Genomic DNA, 20,501 nt, shown 5'->3' on the forward strand with positions numbered 1-20,501 from the left:
ACTGCCAAATTCTCTAAAACTTAGTTGGAGGCGGCTTATGGTAAAAGAATGATCATTCAATTCTCTGGAAACAGCTCCAGTGGACATTCCTGCAATTAGCATGCCAATTGCATGCTCCCTCAACTTGAGACATCTGTGGCATTGTGTTGTGTGACAAAACTGCACATTTTAGAGTAGCCTTTTATTGTCCCCAACACAAGGTGTACCTGTGTAATGATCATGCTGATTAAATCAGCTTCTTGATATGCCACCCCTTTTTTTTCGTTTTTAAAAATGTATTTCACCTTTATTTAACCAGGTAGGCCAGTTGAGAACAAGTTCTCATTTTCAACTGCGACCTGGCCAAGATAAAGCAAAGCAGTCCGACAAAAACAACAGCACAGAATTACACATAAACAAACGTATAGTCAATAACACAATAGAAAAAATCTATGTACAGTGTGTGCAAATGTAGAAGAGTAGGGAGGTAAGGCAATAAATAGGCCATAGAGGCAAAATAATTACAATTTAGCGTTAACACTGGAGTGATAGATGTGCAGATGATGATGTGCAAGTAGAGATACTGGGGTGCAAAAGAACAAGAAGATAAATAACAATATGAGGATGAGGTAGTTGGGTGTGCTATTTACAGATTGGCTGTGTACAGGTACAGTGATCGGTAAACTAATCTGACAGCTGATGCTTAAAGTTAGTTAGATGCTTAAAGTAAGTCTCCAGCTTCAGTGATTTTTGCAATTTGTTCCAGTCATTGGCAACAGAGAACTGGAAGGAAAGGCGGCCAAAGGAAGTGTTGGCATTGGGGATGACCAGTGAAATATACCTGCTGGAGCGTGTGCTACGGATGGGTGTTGCTATGGTGACCAGTGAGCTGAGATAAGGCGGGGCTTTACCTAGCAAAGACTTATAGATGACCTGGAGCAAGTGGGTTTGGCGACAAATTTGTAGCGAGGACCAGCCAACGAGAGCATACAGGTCGCAGTGGTGGGTAGTATATGGGGCTTTGGTGACAAAACGGATGGCACTGTAAAAGACTACATCCAGTTTGCTGAGTAGAGTGTTGGAGGCTATTTTGTAAATGACATCTCCAAAGTCAAGGATCGGTAGGATAGTCAGTTTTACGAGGGTATGTTTGGCAGCATGAGTGAAGGAGGCATTGTTGCGAAATAGGAAGCCGATTCTAGATTTCATTTTGGGTTGGAAATGCTTAATGTGAGTCTGGAAGGAAAGTTTGGAAGTTTGTTAGCATGGTGTTCAAAGAAGGGCCAGATGTATACAGAATGGTGTCGTCTGCGTAGAGGTGGATCAGAGAATCACCCGCAGCAAGCGCGACATCATTGATATATACAGAGAAAAGAGTCGGCCCGAGAATAAAACCCTGTGGCACCCTCATAGAGACTGCCAGAGGTCCGGACAACAGGCCCTCCAATTTGACACACTGAACTCTATCTGAGAAGTAGTTGGTGACCCAGGCGAGGCAGTCATTTGAGAAACCAAGGCTATTGAGTCTACCAATAAGAATGCGGTGATTGACAGTGTCGAAACCATTGGCCAGGTCGATGAAGACGGCTGCACAGTACAGTCTTTTATCGATGGCGGTTATGATATCGTTTAGGACCTTGAGCGTGGCTGAGGTGCACCCATGACCAGCTCTGAAACCAGATTGCATAGCGGAGAAGGTACGGTGGGATTCGAAATGGTCGGTGAGCTGTTTGTTAACTTGGCTTTCAAAGATTTTAGAAAGGCAGGGCAGGATGGATATAGGTTTATAACAGTTTGGGTCTAGAGTGTCTCCCCCTTTGAAGAGGAGGACGACCACGGCAGCTTTCCAATCTTTGGGGATCTCAAACAATACGAAAGAGAGGTTGAAGAGGCTAGTAATAGGGGTTGTAACAATTTTGGCGGATAATTTTAGAAAGAGGGTCCAGATTGTCTAGTCCAGCTGATTTGTAGGGATCAAGATTTTGCAGCTCTTTCAGAACATCAGCTGTCTGGATTTGGGTGAAGAAGAAGCTGGGGGGGGCTTGGGCAAGTTGCTGTAGGGGGTGCAGAGCTGTTGGTAGGGGTAGTCAGGTGGATGGATAATCTTGGCAAAGGAGAAATGGTCACTAACAGCGATGTAAACAAATTTGAGCACAAAATGAGAGAAATAAGCTTTTGTGCGTATGGAACATTTCTGGGATAGTATTTCAGTTCATGAAACATGGGACCACTTTACATGTTACGTTTATATTTTTGTTCAGTGTAGCATGACATTTGTGTGTGTAGTCTTCAATGATAGACTGCGACAGAGCAGGTAAATGTTGAACCGGAATGCAAAACTGCGCTGAAAAGTTACTGGTCCTGTCGGGAAGTGACTGATGAGATCCACTGGCCCAACCTTTTTACTGGCCAGCGTTGTGAATGTTGGACCCTGCACGCGAAATAAAATAAATGAATGTGCCAGAAAAACAATATTCTAAGTGGATTGACTCATTGTCACCACATTATATGGGACCTGCAAATTCACGCCCTCTCCCTCAGTGTAAATAAATATGACTGCAACCACAGCGCACACACCCAGATGCCAAGAGGCAGTGTTTCCCTGTCACCGCTCACTTTGTGACCGACAGGCGCCTATCCTAATAATAGATCGCTAGAAGATGCATATTCATTCACAGTCACTTTAACTCTACCTAAATGTACATTGTACCTCAATTACCTCGACTAACCTGTGCCCCCTCACATTGACGCTGTACCGGTACCCCCTGTATATAGCCTCGCTGTTGTTATTTTACTGCTGCTCTTTAATAATTTGTTACTTTTATTTTTGATTTAACACTTATTTTTCTTAAAACGGCATTGTTGGTTAAGGGCTTGTAAGTAAGCATTTCACTGTGGTATTCGGCGCGTGTGACAAATAACGTATGATTTGATCTAGCAGGGGAGCGCTCTGCAGACTTATTTCTAAGAAGCAAACTGAAAAGTAGCCTAGTTAATTTAAGTGGAACATTTACACGGCTGAAAATCAGTCTGTAAATCAGTTGTATAGCCGACAACTGGCGCTAGTGGAAAACACATGTTGTGTGTGTGTGTGTCACTCACCTGGAGCTGTTTCTGTGGTTGAGTTGCGTGTGTGGCAGCAGGCAGCGCTTTGTCCCGAGTGCCCCGGGCTTTGTCGCCGCCCAACGATGTCATCATATACAGTATATACAAAACAATGTATGTACAAAATAGAAAAATCTGGAAGACAGGGAGAGGGCGGAGAGGGGTTGGTGGGGGGGAGAAAAGCGTGGATAAAAATTAATGTCACTTACATTATTTGCCCTATTCACTGCAGGCAGGTATAAGATAAGACAAATAGGCCTACTGTTATACGTTAGGCCTAGGTTGTTCAAATAGTCCTGATTCCCTTTGTAGTTTCTTCTGAGCTGAAATGCATTCCCTGGTGTGTGTGTGTGTGTGTATATACTCATGAGTAGCCTGTATCAAACACGTCCCCACATCAACACGGTTGGAGGGATTGTGCAATCCTGAGTGTCGGGTGCAACTGTTAAAACAGTGTAGAGTAAACGTGTATTTTGCATTGGTGAAATTATTTTGACGTGATATGAAAGTAGAGGGATTTGTCTATGTTTCTAGAACCTTACCATAATTGAGAATCAATTCACATTTAGCTAGATTAAGTATTTGACTGTTTTGGCTTAGAGACAAGTCGCCTTTAAACAGAACGTGTAGGGTCCTTGACTATAATGAATAACGTTAGGCTCCTTTATTCCATTAATGGGCTAGTTCTATATACAGTGCATTCGTAAAGTACTCAAACCCCTTCACATTTTCCACATTTTGTTACGTTACAACCTTATTCTAAAATTGATTAAATTGTTGTTTCCCCTCATCAATCTACACACAATGCCCCATAATGACAAAGCAAAAACATGGTGATTTTTTCTTCTTCAAATTTATTTTTTAAAAATACATATATTATAATAATAAAAAATGTATATATAATATAGAACATTTACATAAGTATTCAGACCCTTTACTCAGTACTTTGTTGAAGCACCTTTGGCAGCGAATACAGCCTCAAGTCTTTTTGGGTATGACCCTAAATCAAATCAAATGTTATTTGTCATATACAAATGGTTAGCAGATGTTGATGTTAGTGTGAGTGTAGCGAAATGCTTGTGCTTCTAGTTCCGACAGTGTAGTAATATCTAACAAGTAATCTAACAATTCCTCAACAACTAACTAATACACACAAATCTAAAGGGGTGAATGAGAATATGTACATGTAAGTATATGGATGAGCGATGGCCGAACGGCAAAGGCAAGGTGCAATAGATGGTATGAAATACATGTGATATGAGTAATGTAAGATATGTAAACATTATTAAAGTGCCATTACTTAGAGTGCAGTGTATAAAGTGACTAGTGATCCATTTATTAAAGTGGCCAGTGATTGGGGCTCCATGTTGGCAGCAGCCTCTCTGAGTTAGTGATTGCTGTTTAGTAGTCTGATGGTCTTGAGATAGAAGCTGTTTTTCAGTCTCTCGGTCCCAGCTTTGATGCACCTGTACTGACCTCTCCTTCTGGATGGTAGCGGTGTGAACAGGCAATGTGAACACTGTGTGAACAGCCTCCTGAGGTGTCTTTTATTGAAGAGGTTGAAGAGGCGCTGTCGCGCCTTCTTCAGCACACTGTCTGTGTGAGTGGACCATGTCAGTTTGTCTGTGATGTGTACGCCGAGGAACTTAAAACTTTCCACCTTCTCCACTGTTGTCCCTTCGATGTGGATAGGGGGGTGCTCCATCTGCTGTTTCCTGAAGTCCACGATCATCTCCTTTGTTTTGTTGACATTGAGTGAGAGGTTGTTTTCCTAACACCACACTCCGAGTGCCCTCGTCGTTGCTGGTAATCAAGCCCACTACTGTCGTGTCGCCTGCAAACTTGATGATTGAGTTGGAGGCATGCATGGCCACGCAGTCGTGGGTGAACAGGGAGTACAGGAGGGGGCTGAGCACGCACCCTTGTGGGGCCCCTGTGTTGAGGGTCATTAAAGTGGAGACGTTGTTTCCTACCTTCACCACCTGGGGGGGCGGCCCGTCAGAAAGTCAAGGACTCAATTGCACAGGGTGGGGTTGAGACCCAGGGCCTCCAGCTTGATGATGAGCTTGGAGGGTACAATGGTGTTGACTGATGAGCTGTAGTCAATGAACAGCATTCTTACATAGGAATTCATTTTGTCCAGATGGGATAGGGCAGTGTGCAGTATGATGGCGATTGCGTCGTCTGTGGACCTGTTGGGGCGGTATGCAAATTGAAGTGGGTCTAGGGTGGCCGGTAAGGTGGAGGTGATATGATCCTTGACTAGTCTCTCAAAGCACTTCATGATGACAGAATTGAGTGCTACGGGGCGGTAGTCATTTAGTTCAGTTGTCTTTGCCTTCTTGGGTACAGGAACAATGGTAGCCATCTTGAAATATGAGGGGACAACAGACTGGGATAGGGAGCGATTGAATATGTCCGTAAACACACCAGCCAGCAGGTCTGCATATGCTTTCAGGACGCGGCTACGGATGCCGTCTGAGACAGCAGCCTTGCGAGGGTTAACACGTTTGAATGTTTTACTCACGTCAGCCACGGAGAAGGAGAGCAACGCAGTCCTTATTAGCGGGTCGCGATGGTGGCACTGTATTATCCTCAAAGCGGGCAAAGAAGGTGTTTAGTTTGTCTGGAAGCACGTCAGTGTCCGTGACGTGGCTGGATTTATTTTTGTAGTCTGTGATTTCCTGTAGACCCTGCCACATACATCTTGTGTCTGCGCCGATGAATTGCGACTCCACCTTGTCCCTGTACTGGCATTTCGCTTGTTGGATTCCCTTGCGGAGGGAATAGCTACACTGTTTATATTCAGACATATTCCCCAACCTCTTTCCATGGTTAAATGTGGTGGGTCGCACTTTCAGTTTTGCACGAATGCCGCCATCCATCCACAGTTTCTGGTTAGGGTAGGTTTTAATAGTCACAGAGGGTACAACATCTTCAATGCACTTCTTTATAAATGCACTCAGTGAGTCAGCGTCTAGGTCAATGTTGTTCTCTGAGGCTGACCAGAACATATTCCAGTCTGCGTGATCAAAACAATCTTGAAATGTAGCTTCGGTTAGTTGGACCAGCGTTTACACACCTGTATTTGGGGAGTTTCTCCCATTCTTCTCTTCTGAGCCTCTCAAGCTCTGTCAGGTTGGATAGGGAGCATCACAGCACAGCTATTTTCAGGTCTCTCCAGAGATGTTCGATCGATCGGGTTCAAGTCCGGGCTCTGGCTGGGCCAATCAAAGACATTCAGAGACTTGTCCCGAAACAACTCCTAGGTTTTCTTGGCTGTGTGCTTAGGGTCGTTGTTCTGTTGGAAGGTGAACCTTCGCCCCAGTCTGAGGTCCTGAGCGCTCTGAACCAGGTTTTCATAGAGGATCTCTGTACTTTGCGCCGTTCATCTTTCCCTCGATCCTGACTAGTCTCCCAGTCCCTGAAAAACATCCCCACAGCATGATGCTGTCACCACCATGCTTCACCGTAGGGATGGTATTGGCTAGGTGATGAGCAGTGCCTGGTTTCCTCCAGATGTGATGCTTGGCATTCAGGCCAAAGAGTTTAATCTTGGTTTCGTCAAACCAGAGAATCTTGTTTCTCATGGTTTGAGAGTCCTTTAGGTGCCTTTTGGCAAACTCCAAGTGAGCGGTCATGTGCCTTTTACTGAGGAGTGGCTTCCGTCTGGCCACTCTACCATAAAGGCTTGATTGGTGGAGTGCTGCAGAGATGGTTGTCCTTCTGGAAGGTTCTCCCATCTCCACAGAGAAACTCTGGAGATCTGTCAGTGACCATCGGGTTGTTGGTCACCTCCCTGACCAAGGCCCTTCTCCCCCAATTGCTCAGTTTGGTCAAGCGGCCAGCTCTAGGAAGAGTCTTGGTGGTTCCAAACTTCTTCAATTGAAGAATGATGGAGGCCACTGTGTTCTTGGGGACAATCAATGGCGCAGAAATGTTTTGATACCCTTCCTCAGATCTGAGCCTCGACACAATCCTGTCTCGGAGCTATATGGACAATTCCTTCGACCTCATGGCTTGGTTTTTGCTCTGACATGCACTATCAACTGTGGGACCTTATATAGAGAGGTGTGTGCCTTTCCAAATCATGTCCAATCAATTGAATTTACCACAGGTTGACTCCAATCAAGTTGTAGATCAATGGAAACAGGATGCGCCTGAGCTCAATTTCAAGTCTCATAGCAAAGGGTCTGAATACTTATGTAAATACATATGTAAATACATATGTATTTACATATATATATATATATGTATACATATACACACACATTTGCAAAAAATCATTATGGGGTAGTGTGTGTAAATTGATGAGAAAAAAAAGTATTTCAATCAATTTTGGATAAGGTTGTAATGTACCAAAATGTGGAAAAGGTCAAGGGGTCTGAATACTTTTCGAATGCACTGTATTCACACACGTCCAAAACTACAATATATAAACTGAGAAGATCACATACTACCCTGCCTGGTTCATATCTGAGGACAATGCAGCTGCAGGTCAGTGGCTAAGTGACCATAGCTGCCATTGGCAACTTCCAGTAATGCAACAAAAAAAACACGGTCTCGATTATTGATTATCTGTAGCTGAAATGACAGCAGCATCAACATCAGGTTGACTTTGCGAAGGCAATACACTACCGAATAGCCAGCCAGGGCCTATATTTTTTTGTTTACAACTCTCATTCGAGCGCATTCCCATGCAAGATAATGTAATGAGATATTGTGTCAACTCGACAGAGATTTCCCTGCTGTTGTCCAATAATACAAGTTACCGCAGCTACGGGGTTTGGCATCATCCTCTAGCTGGTTACTCATAAAACATGTTTCATCTACACAATATATGACAAACACACTCGAATAGTAAACATGCATACATTTTTATATAACACTTGTAAAGAATCCGTCAAATGTGTGCAAACAATAGAGTACAGTGTTATGGATAGCTTGCCATAATATTTAGCTAAGTTATAATTAATGATAAAGAATGCATGCCTTTATATGACATTTACAATCACTTAACTGTTTAATTGTCTTGACACTTTTGATGTTTTTAACTTAAATGTAACGGCGCGCGTTTCAAATACACCACGGGTGAGGATTTTAGTCCTACTGTAAATGACAAATAATACACAAAAGTGACCGACAGTGGGACCCCTTTGTCCTAGCTAGCGAAGTATCTAGCTAACGTTAGCTAGTTAGCGATGCAGTTTCGGCAATCTACGGCAGATAAAATACCAAAACACGACGGGCTGACATTCCTGCTCACACGTTGAATGTTTAACGTTACTAACGGGGGTTCTTCCCAAGGGACAATCATAAACAGCCGTTCTTCGGGTATCATAACACGCTAGCTAACCACAAAGCTTTATCAATTCTAACGAAAATGGCCACACAGCACACAATCCAACCCCCGACATTACTTGTCGGGAAAAAGCCAAAAGAAAATAACGAATTAAAGACTGAAAAGCTGGTGTAAACAGACAAATGAATCGGTGACATTACACTTCAAGAGGGACAAGACTATGAAAGGGTTTACATTTGCTCAAGTATAAAGAAAAACATTGAGCGCCTGAACTAGATTTGCTTTTTATTACCTGCTAACACGATTCACTCAGCCAGCACAAGGTCACGTGATATACGGCGTTGCTGTAGTCGCCCTCCTCTGTGGTCGTGAAAGACAACTGCGCAGACGCGCGTGTTTCGTCCTCTTGGGGTCATTGACATTCACAACAAGCGATCGATTCGACAGTCTTTAATACAAAAATGTATTTTTTTATAGCCAGGGCCACCTATGTACACTTGGCATAATTGGTCAATAACACTTATTAGCTTATGTAGCTCGTGACAGAAACCCTGTCTGTACAATTAATTGAACTTCATAATGTACTGTAGGACTTACCTGAAGATACAGACCCTATCATTATGCTTGGTTACACTGAGCTGCACTGGGGTTTGAACGCATTCATGGTTAGATGTATTTCTTGAAACCCCTTCTCTGTTTGTAGGGTTTTCAGCCTTACATTCACCCACTATTGGCTTCATGTGAACTACAATTCCGACACTGTGTTTTAATGTTTAGAAACGTCAATAATCATCCATTTCAAACTGGTTTTCAAAACATATGCTGATATGCCCCTTATCTTAAAAAAAGGTTTCACTCCAGATACAAACGTATACATACGAACAACAACTTACAGACACACAAAAAATAACATCTCATCTGCCCAGATCTGCATGCTCATACCCCCATCCCTAGCGCCTGCATTATTGTTTGCCACTTGGCCTTAAATTGTACCAATTCATTTTTCTTGGTCACCCATGCCCTTTATCTTTAATATCAGCGAGAAATAATCTTTCAAATAAAAAATATACACTTACTGTGCAATTTTGCACAGATCCACACGGCTGTACGTGTGTGCCTACCTGGTGCCTCCAGATATTTCCGAAGCAAACTTCTCCAATGACGTCATCACGCTGCACCACTCTGTACAAAAGGCGAAAGAAAATGCAGCACGTGTCCCTACTCAATTCTAGTGCATATTAGAGTATCCTAGCATCCATATAGCATCCTAGAGCAAACTCAAACTGATATCGTCATTTAATATAGTAATTTTTTTGTTTTTCTCCTAGCATATTTTCTAATTTCTACTTATTTCTACTTGTTTTCATTTCTTGTTGTATATGTATTTTTGTGTTCTTCAATGTCTTCCTCAAATAATTGCTGCAACTGAAGCAGAGAATCTGAGAAGAAACATAGGGTTTTTAAAAGGTGCAGTCTTGGTTCAATAGCCAGTCCCAGGACTGCTAAACTAGTTTTTCCAAATGTGTCCCCTACCCATGAGACATTCATTTGTCCTGAGCGCCTCGCACTCCTACACAGTAAAACGGTGCCATGTGGGAGGAAGCGTATATGGCCATCTGCCACTCCTGTACATGTCAGTAAAATTAAAAAGGCCACCAAATGTAATAATATCGAATAAAAACACAGATTTTAAGGAGCATGTTACAAACTGGACTTTGGCTATGTGTAGGAACACTTTGTAGAGATGATCATTCAATTAAACAACTACATTCCTTATTTTGCCATTGCATTTCTTCATGGAAATTGTAAATGTATAGATTATTACCTGTTGGAAAGAACCGAGACAATCCAGCCAGACTACATGGGGAGATTAATCTTCTCCATTCACCATTGCCTCTGTGGCTGTGACAGTGAGCATCAGAATTGGGCAACAAGCTATTAAGATGACCCTGACGGCAGGCACCTTCAAATATGTCTCCCTTAAGGATTCGCCCCTGTGATGCAATTAAATTGTTGAACAATTACATCTCTCCAATGTTGTTTTTAAGTGTGATGTATGATTTAGCTGTTGGGCTCTCCTTTTTATGTTTGTGTGCGTACCATACAGTATTACCGTTTATCTGAAACCAGAGTTACTTTGGTGAAACTCATTGCATTAAAGACAGTAATAAAGAATGGTATGTTATTGAAAGATGTCACATGCTTAGGTATAGTTCTCTGCAGGGATGCGAACTATGGTGTCAAAGAATGTGTTAAGTGTTTACAGTTACTGCATGTACTTGAGTTGCATTATATGCTTGCAAGAGACAAATGACATCAATAAATTTATTTATTTTTTACTCTGAATGTCATGCAGTGCAACCTTGTCCACGGCCAGGAGGCATATCCTGTCCTTAATGGTCCTCAGCCAGGACCACCACTGGTCGATGAACAGGCTTTCAGGAGAGATAAAGATCAGCTGCACCGGACCATCAGGAATTCCTGCCCCCCAAAAAGATAAAACAAGTACATGTGATCGATAGATAGATCGATACAGATGTATTGTTGGATCTTACTCTGTGCAGTGTCCTTTGTCATGTCACCATGAACGGCAGCAGCAGACACTCCAAGGACCGTGTTGTTCTCCAGGTTGAAGCTGATTAGTAATTGCACAAAATCACTGTTGATTGTAATGCAATCATCCGGCAGTGAAGTGTAGGTGGAAAGTTTGTGCAGTAATATGGAACTGATTTCATGTCTACTTTAAGATACTTCTCTTTTTACTGCTGCTCTTTAATTATTTGTTACTTTTATTTTTTTTATTTTTTTGGTGGTATTTTTCTTAAAACTGCATTGTTGGTTAAGGGCTTGTAAGTAAGCATTTCACTGTAAGGTTTACTACACCTGTTGTATTCGGTGCATGTGATAAATACAATTTGATTTGATTCGAAATATGTTTAATTTCATGGCATTTAGAAATGTTGTCATAAATCATGTCTAATGTACATTCCACTATACGACATGTGCTCTCACCTTTTCCATTAATGGGCTAAAGAGCCCAAAACATGCACTGTTGCAGTAGCCAGTTGGCAAGAGTGCACAGACACTTTAGCCATTTAAGAGGTTCCTCAAGACCTCTTTTTGTTGTAGTCTGAGCATTTATATCTTGGAGAATGCTATTAAATTCTTCCTCTTACATTCCATTGTCATATGTCTGATTGAGGCTGAGTTTTTCTAAACATTGTTTAGGACCCATTGTGCTACAAATGCTACAGTAAGTGTATATTTTTGTTGACGTAAATTTTTCCTCGCTAATATGAAAGATATGCTCCTTATGTTTCCTAAACAGTAGTGCAAGCGATGCATGTTAACGTTAAGACCGAGTGTCAGGGCTCTTAACAAAATGCACCCCCTTAAAGAAGATACTACAGTCAATAGGCGCTTAAGCAGTTGGCGTATATGAATGGGTAGGTTACATTAAAGACATCGTGGAGCTAACGCAAGATATAGGTCAGAAAACATACCTCAATGGAGTGATGGGATATGCCACTGTACTCCAAATTTTACCTTTATCCACACTTATACATCAAGAAGATTGAAATACTGCAAGTTTTCTATGAAAACTGCCCTTTTCGTCCTCATGCTAGCTAGTAGTAGCCACAGCAGCCATTTTGGTATGAAGATGGAGCTGCAGTGGATAGCAACCGTTTTACGGGCTCCTGACCAATTATGCTATTTTGTGTGTTTTTTTATGCTGACCTTAACTTTTCTTGTAAATAATATTTCCGCCATCATTTCCTATGACAGGAAACAGCTTTCGGACATCCGAACAGCGATCACTAACCTCAATTTGGATGAAGACTTCTACTTCAGCGAGTCGGCAGCTGTGGATGTACTGCTTATTCCAGACCAAGCCCTAATCCCGGGACTTGAAAGAGGAAGAGACGGCACATGAGAGGCAAACAAGAGGGCTGCCTGACAAGACTACGTTGGCGAGTAAATAAACACCCTCTACCCTCCGTTCTATTGGCGAACGTACAATCACTAGAGAACAAACTGGACGAGCTTCGTTCTTGACTATCCTTTCAACGGGACCTGACGAACTGTAATATTCTATTTTTCTCGGAGTCGTGGCTGAACGAGGACATGGATAATATTTACTTCTAGATGGTTTTTCTATGCATTGTCAATACCAAATGGCAGCTTTGGGTAAGGTTAACGGGGGAGGTGTGTGTCTAAGGTCAACGGGGGAGGTGTGTGTCTCTTTGTTAACAACAGCTGGTGAGCAACCAAAAACAACAGTGTATCTGCATGGAGAGAGTCTCCTTGATGTATGGGGGAAAGGTGTGTTTATCCCCAGGACACACCCAAGCCCAGGTGTGTCCCATTTTGCTGACAACCCTCCCAGCTCCGCCCACCAACATCCTATTAAGGAAAACAAGAGCAGAGAGAAAGAATTTGGCAGACCGAGTGGGAGGGTCGTCACAATATCCCAACCAGAAGCCATGGATTACAGGCAACATCAGCACTGAGCTAAAGGCCAAAGTTGCAGATTTCAAAGAGCGGGACACTGCTCATAAGAAATCCCGCTACGACCTCCGACGAGCCATTAAAGAGTCACAACGCCAATACAGGACTAACATTGAATACTACTACGCCGACTGTGGCGCTCGTCGGATGTGGCAGGGCTTGCAAATTATCCCGGATTTCAAAGGGAAACCAAGCCGCAAGCTGTCCAGTTACGCAAGCCTACCAGATAACCTAAATTCCTTTTATGCTCGTTTTGAGGCAAGCAATACAAACCATGAATGACAGCACCAGCTGTTCCGGACAACTGTGATTTTGCTCTCCGTAGACGATGCGAGTAAGGCCTTTAATCATGTTAACATTCACAAGGCCGCAGGGCCAGACGGATTACCAGGAAACGTACTCAGAGCATGCGCTGACCAGCTGGCAAGTTTCTTTACTGAAATTTTCAACCTCTACCTGACGCAGTCTGTAATACCTACATGTTTCAAGCAGATCATCTTAGTCCCTGTGCCCAAGAACACCAAGGTAACCTGTCTAAATTACTTTTGCCCATAGCACTTACATCTGTAGCCATGAAATGCTTTGAAAAGCTGGTCATGGCTCACATCAACACCATCATCCCAGACACACTGGATCCACTCCAATTCGCATACTGCCCCAACAGATCCACATATGAAGCAATCTCTATTGCACTCCACACTGCCCTCTCCCACCTGGAAAACAGAAACACCTATGTGAGAATGCTGTTTATTGACTAATAGCTCAGCGTTCAACAATATAGTGCCCTGCAAGGTCATCACTAAGCTCAGGACCCTGGTACTGAACATCTCCCTCTGCAACTGGATCCTTGACGGTCCGCCCCCAAGTGGTGAGGGTAGGCAACAACACATCCGCCATGCTGACCCTCAACACGGGGCCCCTCCTGCGTAGCCACGCACGACTCAAACGCCATCATTACGTTTGCTGACGACACAACGGTGGTTGGCCTGAACACCGACAATGATGAGACAGCCTATAGGGAGGTCAGTGACCTAGCAGGACAACCTCTCCCTCAACGTCAGCAAGACAAAGGAGCTGATCGTGGACTACAGGAAAGGAAGGGATGAGCAAGGCCCCCTCCACATCGACGGGGCTGTAGTGGAGCTGGGCGAGAGCTTCAGTGTCCACATCACTAAGGAATGATCATGGTCCACACACATCAATAGTCCACACACATCAATACAGTTGTGAGAAAGCCACAACAACGCCTCTTCCCCCCAGGAGGCTGAAAAGATTCGGCATGGGCCCTCAGATCCTCAAAAAATTATACAGCTGCACCCTTGAGAGCATCTCGACTGGCTGCATCGCCGCTTGGTATGGCAACTGCTTGGCATCAGACTGCAAGGCGCTACAGAGGGAAGTGTGTATGGCCAAGTACAATGCCTTCGGAAAGTATTCAGATCCCTTGACTTTTTCCACATTTTGCTACGTTACAGCCTTATTCTATAATGGATTACATTTTTTAAATCCTCAGCAATTTACACACAATACTCCTTAATGAAAAAATGAAAATGGGCTGTAATTTTTTTCTGCCAATTTATAACAACACTTATTTACATAAGTATTCTGACCTTTTGCTATGAGACTTGAAATTGAGCTCAGGTGCACCCTGTTTCCATTGATCATCCTTGAGATGTTTCTACAACTTGATTGGAGTCCACCTGTGGTAAATTCAATTGATTGGACATAATTTGGAAAGGCACACACCTGTTTATATAAGGTCCCACAGTTGACAGTACATGTCAGAGCAAAAACCAAGCCATGTGGTCGAAGGATCTGTCCGTAGAGCTCCGAGACAGGATTGTGTCGAGGCTGAGATCTGAGGAAGGGTACCAAAACATTTCTGCAGCATTGAAGGTCCCCAAGAACACAGTGGCCTCCATCATTCTTAAATGGAAGAAGTTTGGAACAACCAAGACTCTGGCCGCCCGGCCAAACTGAGCAATCGGGGGAGAAGGTCCTTGGTTAGGGAGGTGACCAACAACACGATGGTCACTCTGACAGATCTCCAGAGTTCCTCTGTGGAGATGGGAGAAACTTCCAGAAGGACAACCATCTCTGCAGCACTCCACCAATCAGGCCTTTATGGTAGACTGGCCAGACGGAAGCCACTCCTCAGTAAAAGGCACATGACAGCCCGCTTGGAGTTTGCCAAAAGGCACCTAAAGGCTCTCAGACCTGATGAAACCAAGAGTCAACTCAAGGGAAAGATGAACGAAGCCTAGTACAGAGAGATCCTTGATGAAAACCTGCTCCAGAGCACTCAGGACCTCAGACTCAGGCAAAGGTTCACCTTCCAACAGGACAACGACCCTAAGCACACAGGCAAGACAACGCAGGAGTGGCTTCGGGACAAGTCTCTGAATGTCGTTGAGTGGCCCAGCCAGAGCCCAGACTTGACCTCGATCAAACATCTCTGGAGAGATCTGAAAATAGCTGTGCAGTAACGTTACTGTGCAGTAACGCTCTGCATCCAACCTGACAGAGCTTGAGAGAATGTGCAGTGAAAAATGGGAGAAACAACCCAAATACAGGTGTGCCAGCTTGTAGTGTCATACCCAAGAAGACTTGATGCTGTAATTGCCGTCAAAGGTGCTTTAACAAAGTACTCAGTTAAGGGTCTGAATATTTATGTAAATGTGATATTTCTGGTTTTTTTACTTATACATTTGCGAAACATTTCGAAAAATCTGTTTTTTACTTTGTCACAACAACAATTTAACCAATTTTAGAATAAGGCTGGAACCTAACAAAATGTGAAAAATGTCAAGGGGTCTGAATTCTTTCAGAAGGCACTGTATATCACTGGGGCTGAGCTCCCTGTCATTCCAGGACATCTATATTAGGCTGTGTCAGAGGAAGGCCATAAAAATGGTCAAAGACTCCAGCCTCCCAAGTCTAGTATACCCCATAGACTATTTTCTCTGCTACCCCATGGCAAGCGGTACCAATGCACCAAGTCTGGAACCAACAGGACCCTGAACAGCTTTCACCCCCAAGCCCTATGACTGCTAAATAGTTAGTCCGGGTAAACTATTGGTTAACTATTTAACTATCTGCATCTCAACTTTTTTGCACTAACTCTTTTGACTCATCACATACACTGCTGTTTATTATCTATCCTCTTGCCTAGTCACTTTACATGTACATATAGTGCCATCAGAAAGTATACCCCTTGACTTATTCCACATTTTGTTGTGTTAGAGCCTGAATTCAAAATGTATTAAATATATTTTTTTCGGACCCATCTAACACAATATTCCATGATAGCAAAGTGAAAACATGTTTTTCGAAATTTTAGCAAATGTATTGAAAAATAAAATTCACATAAGTATTCACACCCCTGAGTCAACACATGATAGAATCACCTTTGCAGTGATTACAGCTGTGAGTCTTCCTGGATAAGTCTCTAAGAGCTATCCACACCTGGATTGTTCAATATTTGCACATTATTCTTTATAAAATTATTCAAACTCTGTCAAGTTGGTTGTTGATCATTGCTAGACAGCCATTTTCAAGTTTTGCCATAGATTTTCAAGACAAAATTGTAATTCAATGTCATCTTGGTTAGCAACTCCAGTGTATATTTTGCCTGGTGTTTTAGGTTATTGTCCTGCTGAAAGGTGAATTTGTCTCCCAGTGTCTGTTGGAAAGCAGACTGAACCAGGTTTTCCTCTAGGATTTTGCCTGTGCTTAGTTCTCTTCTGTTTATTTTTTTTGTTATAAAAAAAAAATCTAGTCCTTGCCAATGATAAACATACCCATAACATGACACAGTCACCACCATGATTGAAAACATGAAGAGTGGTACTCAGTGATGTGTTGTGTTAGATATGTATTAAGAATATAGTTTGCAGTTTTACTTTAGTGCCTTATTGCAAACAGGGATATATTTATTCTGTACATGCTTCCTTATTTTCACAATCAATTAGGTTAGTATTGTGGAGTAACTAGAATGTTGTTGATCCATCCTCAGTTTTCTCCTATCACAGCCATTAAACTCTGTAACTGTTTTAAAGTCACCATTGGCCTCATGGTGAAATCCCTGAGTGGTTTCCTTCCTCTCCGGCAACTGAGTAAGGAAGGGCGCCTGTATCTTTCAGCCTCATATTGATACACCATCCAAAGTGTAATTCTAAACTTCACCATGCTCAAAGGGATATTCAAGGTCTGCTTTTTTTACCCATCTAACTATAGGTGCCCTTCTTTACGAGGCATTTGAAAACCTCCCTGGTCTTTCTGTTTGAATCTGTGTTTGAAATTCACTGCTCGACCAAGAGACCTTACAGATAATTATATGTGTATAAATAAGCATTTCGCTACACTATAAGCATTTCGCTACACTCGCAATAACATCTGTTAACCATCTGTACGTGACCAATAAAATTTGATTTGATTTGGGTGTAGGGTACAGAGATGAGGTAATCATTCAAAAATCATATTAAACACAGTCCATGCAACTTATTGTGACTTAAGCAAATGTTTTATTCCTTACTTAGGCTTGCCATAACAAATGGATTGAATACTTATTGACTCAAGACATTTCAGCCTTTCATTTTAAATCAATAAAATAAAACAATCTGTGACACAAAATCTCAATTTAATCAATTTTCAATTCAGGCTATAACACAACAAAATGTGGAAAATGTAAAGAGGTGTGAATACTTTCTGAAGGCATTGTATCTACACTGAACAAAAACATAAATACAACATGTTTCATGACCTGAAATCAAAAATCCCTGAACTTTTTCATACACACAAAAAGCTTATTTCTCTCACATTTTGTGCACAAATTTGTTTACATCCCTGTTAGTGTGCATTTCACCTTTGCCAAGATAATCCATCCACCTGACAGGTGTGGCATATAAAGAAGATGATTAAACAGCATGATCATTACACAGGTGCACCTTGTGTTGGGGATAATAAAAGGCCACTCCAAAGATGTCTCAAGTTTTGAGGGAGCGTGGAATTGGCATGCTGACTGCAGTAATGTCCACAAGGGCTTTGAACTGAATGTTAATTTCTCTACCATATGCTGCCTCAAATGTCTTTTTAGAGAATTTGGCAGTACATCCAACCAGCCTCACAAGCACAGAACAGGTGTAACCACGCCAGCCCAGGATCTCCACATCCGGCTTCTTCACCTGCGGGATCGTCTGAGGTGGGAGGGGGGGAATTGATTCTGATTGGCTAGCTCACAAGTGGGTGGGATATGCCCTCCAGGGTCCACTCGTGGCTGCACCCCTGCCCAGTCATGTGAAATTCATAGATTAGGGCCTAATGAATATATTTCAATTGATTGATTTCCTTATATGAACTGTAACTCAGTAAAATCTTTGCAATTGTTGCATGTTGTGTTTATATTTTTGTTCAGTAAATACTGGAGATATAGTACCAGTCAAAAAGTACCAGTCAAAAGTTTGGACACACCGACTCATTTAAGGGTTTTTCTTTATTTTTACTGTTTTCTACATTGTAGAATAATAGTGAAGACATCAAAACTATGAAATAACACATATGGAATCATGTAGTGACCAAACAAGTGTTAAACAAATATATTTGAGATTCTTCAAAATAGCCACCCTTTGCCTTGATGAAAGCTTTGCACACGCTTGGCATTCTCTCAACCAGCTTCACATGGAATGCTTTTCCAACAGGCTTGAAGGAGTTCCCACATATGCTGATCACTTGTTGGCTGCTTTTTTCTTCACTCTGCAGTCCAACTCATCCCAAACCATCTCAATTGGGTTGAAGCCAGGTCATCTGATGCAGCACTACATCACTCTCCTTCTTGGTCAAATAGGCCTTAGACAGCCTGGAGGTGTGTTGGGTCATTGTCCTGTTGAAAAACAAATGATAGTCCCACTAAGCGCAAACCAGATGGGATAGCCTATCACTGCAAAAGGCTGTGGTAGCTATACTGGTTGATTGTGCCTTGAATTCTAAATAAATCACTGACAGTGTCACCAGTAAAGCACATCCACACCTTGTCCTACATGCTTCAGGGAACCACACATGCGGAGATAATATGTTCACCTACTCTGCATCTCACAAAGACACGGCGGTTGGAACCAGAAATCTCAAATTTGGACTCATCAGACCAAAGGACAAATTTCCACCAGTCTAATGTCCATTGCTCATGTATCTTGGCCCAAGCAAGTCTATTTTTATTGGTGTCCTTTAGTAGTGGTTTCTTTGCAGCAATTTGACCATGAAGGCCTGCTTCACGCAGTCTCCTCTGAACAGTTGATGTTGACATGTGTCTGTTACTTGAACTCTATGAAGCATTTATTTGGGCTCCAATCTGAGCTGCAGTTAACTCTAATGAACTCTGGGTCTTCCTTTCCTGTGGCGATCCTCATGAGAGCCAATTTCATCATAGCGCTTGATGGTTTTGGCGACTGGACTTGAAGAAAATTCAAAAGTTTTTGAAATTTTCTGCATTGACTGATCTTCTTGTCTTTAAGTAATGATGGATTGTCATTTCTCAATGCTTATTTGAGCTGTTCTTGCCATAACGTGGACTTGGTCTTTTACCAAATAGGGCTATCTTCTGTATACCACCCTACCTTGTCACAACACAACTGATTGGCTCAACCGGATTAAGAAGGAAAGAAATTCCACAAATGAACTTTTCACAAAGTACACCTGTTAATTGAAATGCATTCCAGGTTACTACCTCATGAAGCTGGTTGAGAGTGTGCAAAGCTGTTGTTTCATAGTTTTGATGTCTTCACTATTATTCTACAATGTTGAAAATAGTAAAAATAAAGAAAAACCCTGCAATGAGTAAGTGTGTCCAAACTTTTGACTGGTACTGTATATCAAGATACTTTTGAACCTCTATCGCTGACTCTGCTGGTGGAAAACAGTAAATGCACTGAAGCGTACAGATTCCTCTCCTTTCCTGCCTAAGCAAGTTCTGTCTGACTCTGGCATCATAACTGGGAAGAATGGGATAAGTTATGCTTTTAATCATCATTTTATCTTGGCAGGTTTTTTATTTGAGAGAAATAGTGTCAATTGACTACTCTTCCCTCTGCCAGCCTCTAGCTGACTCGACGGTTAAGCCGTCAACTTCTAGTCAATCTTTGTTTTCAATTTAACAATTTACTATCTGTGATGTGCTAGATGCCTTAAGATTGATGTAAAAAAGAAAAATTGGAGTTGATATGCTTGATCCAATTTGCTGCAGCTCTCTGCCCCCCTGATTGCCGAATCTTATAAATTGTATTTTTAACCTGACGATTACAGTATATCTGGTACTATCCCCAAGGTTTGGAAGGCGTCCAATGCACTCCCCCTTCACAAAGGTGGTGACCCTTGTGAACAAAATAATTATCGTCCTATTTCTAAACTTTCTTGCCTCGCTAAAATTTTAGAATCTTTGATTAATTCTCAGCTAAGAACTTTCTTATCATTGAAATGTATTCTTAATGTACATCAGTCGGGTTTTAGACCAGGTCATAGCACTATCTCTGCTGCATCCCTAGTTATAAATTATGTGGTTAACTGTATGGATAAAAGGCAACATTGTGCTGCCCTCTTCATTGAGCTGTCAAAGGCT

General features: G+C 42.3%; 1 protein-coding gene across 3 annotated transcripts in view; it reads right to left on the bottom strand.

The window, feature by feature from the left end:
- Nucleotides 1-8,759, bottom strand: part of LOC139543140 (ubiquitin-associated protein 2-like) — a 37,464-nt gene extending 28,705 nt beyond the window's left edge. For 2 of the 3 annotated variants that reach the window (XM_071349381.1, XM_071349362.1), the window contains exons 1-2: nucleotides 8,679-8,759; nucleotides 3,082-3,219 (exon numbers count right to left, since the gene is read on the bottom strand). In XM_071349381.1, the coding sequence (XP_071205482.1) occupies nucleotides 3,082-3,177 (96 nt within the window). In that variant the 5' untranslated portion in view covers nucleotides 3,178-3,219; nucleotides 8,679-8,759. Of the gene's footprint in view, nucleotides 1-3,081; nucleotides 3,220-8,104; nucleotides 8,126-8,678 lie in introns of those variants that run through there. The other variant, XM_071349370.1, reaches the window with a different exon arrangement.
- Nucleotides 8,760-20,501: the final 11,742 nt, after the last annotated feature.

This window comes from Salvelinus alpinus, chromosome 2, assembly GCF_045679555.1.
Source record: "Salvelinus alpinus chromosome 2, SLU_Salpinus.1, whole genome shotgun sequence".
Classification (NCBI taxonomy): Eukaryota; Metazoa; Chordata; class Actinopteri; order Salmoniformes; family Salmonidae; genus Salvelinus; species Salvelinus alpinus.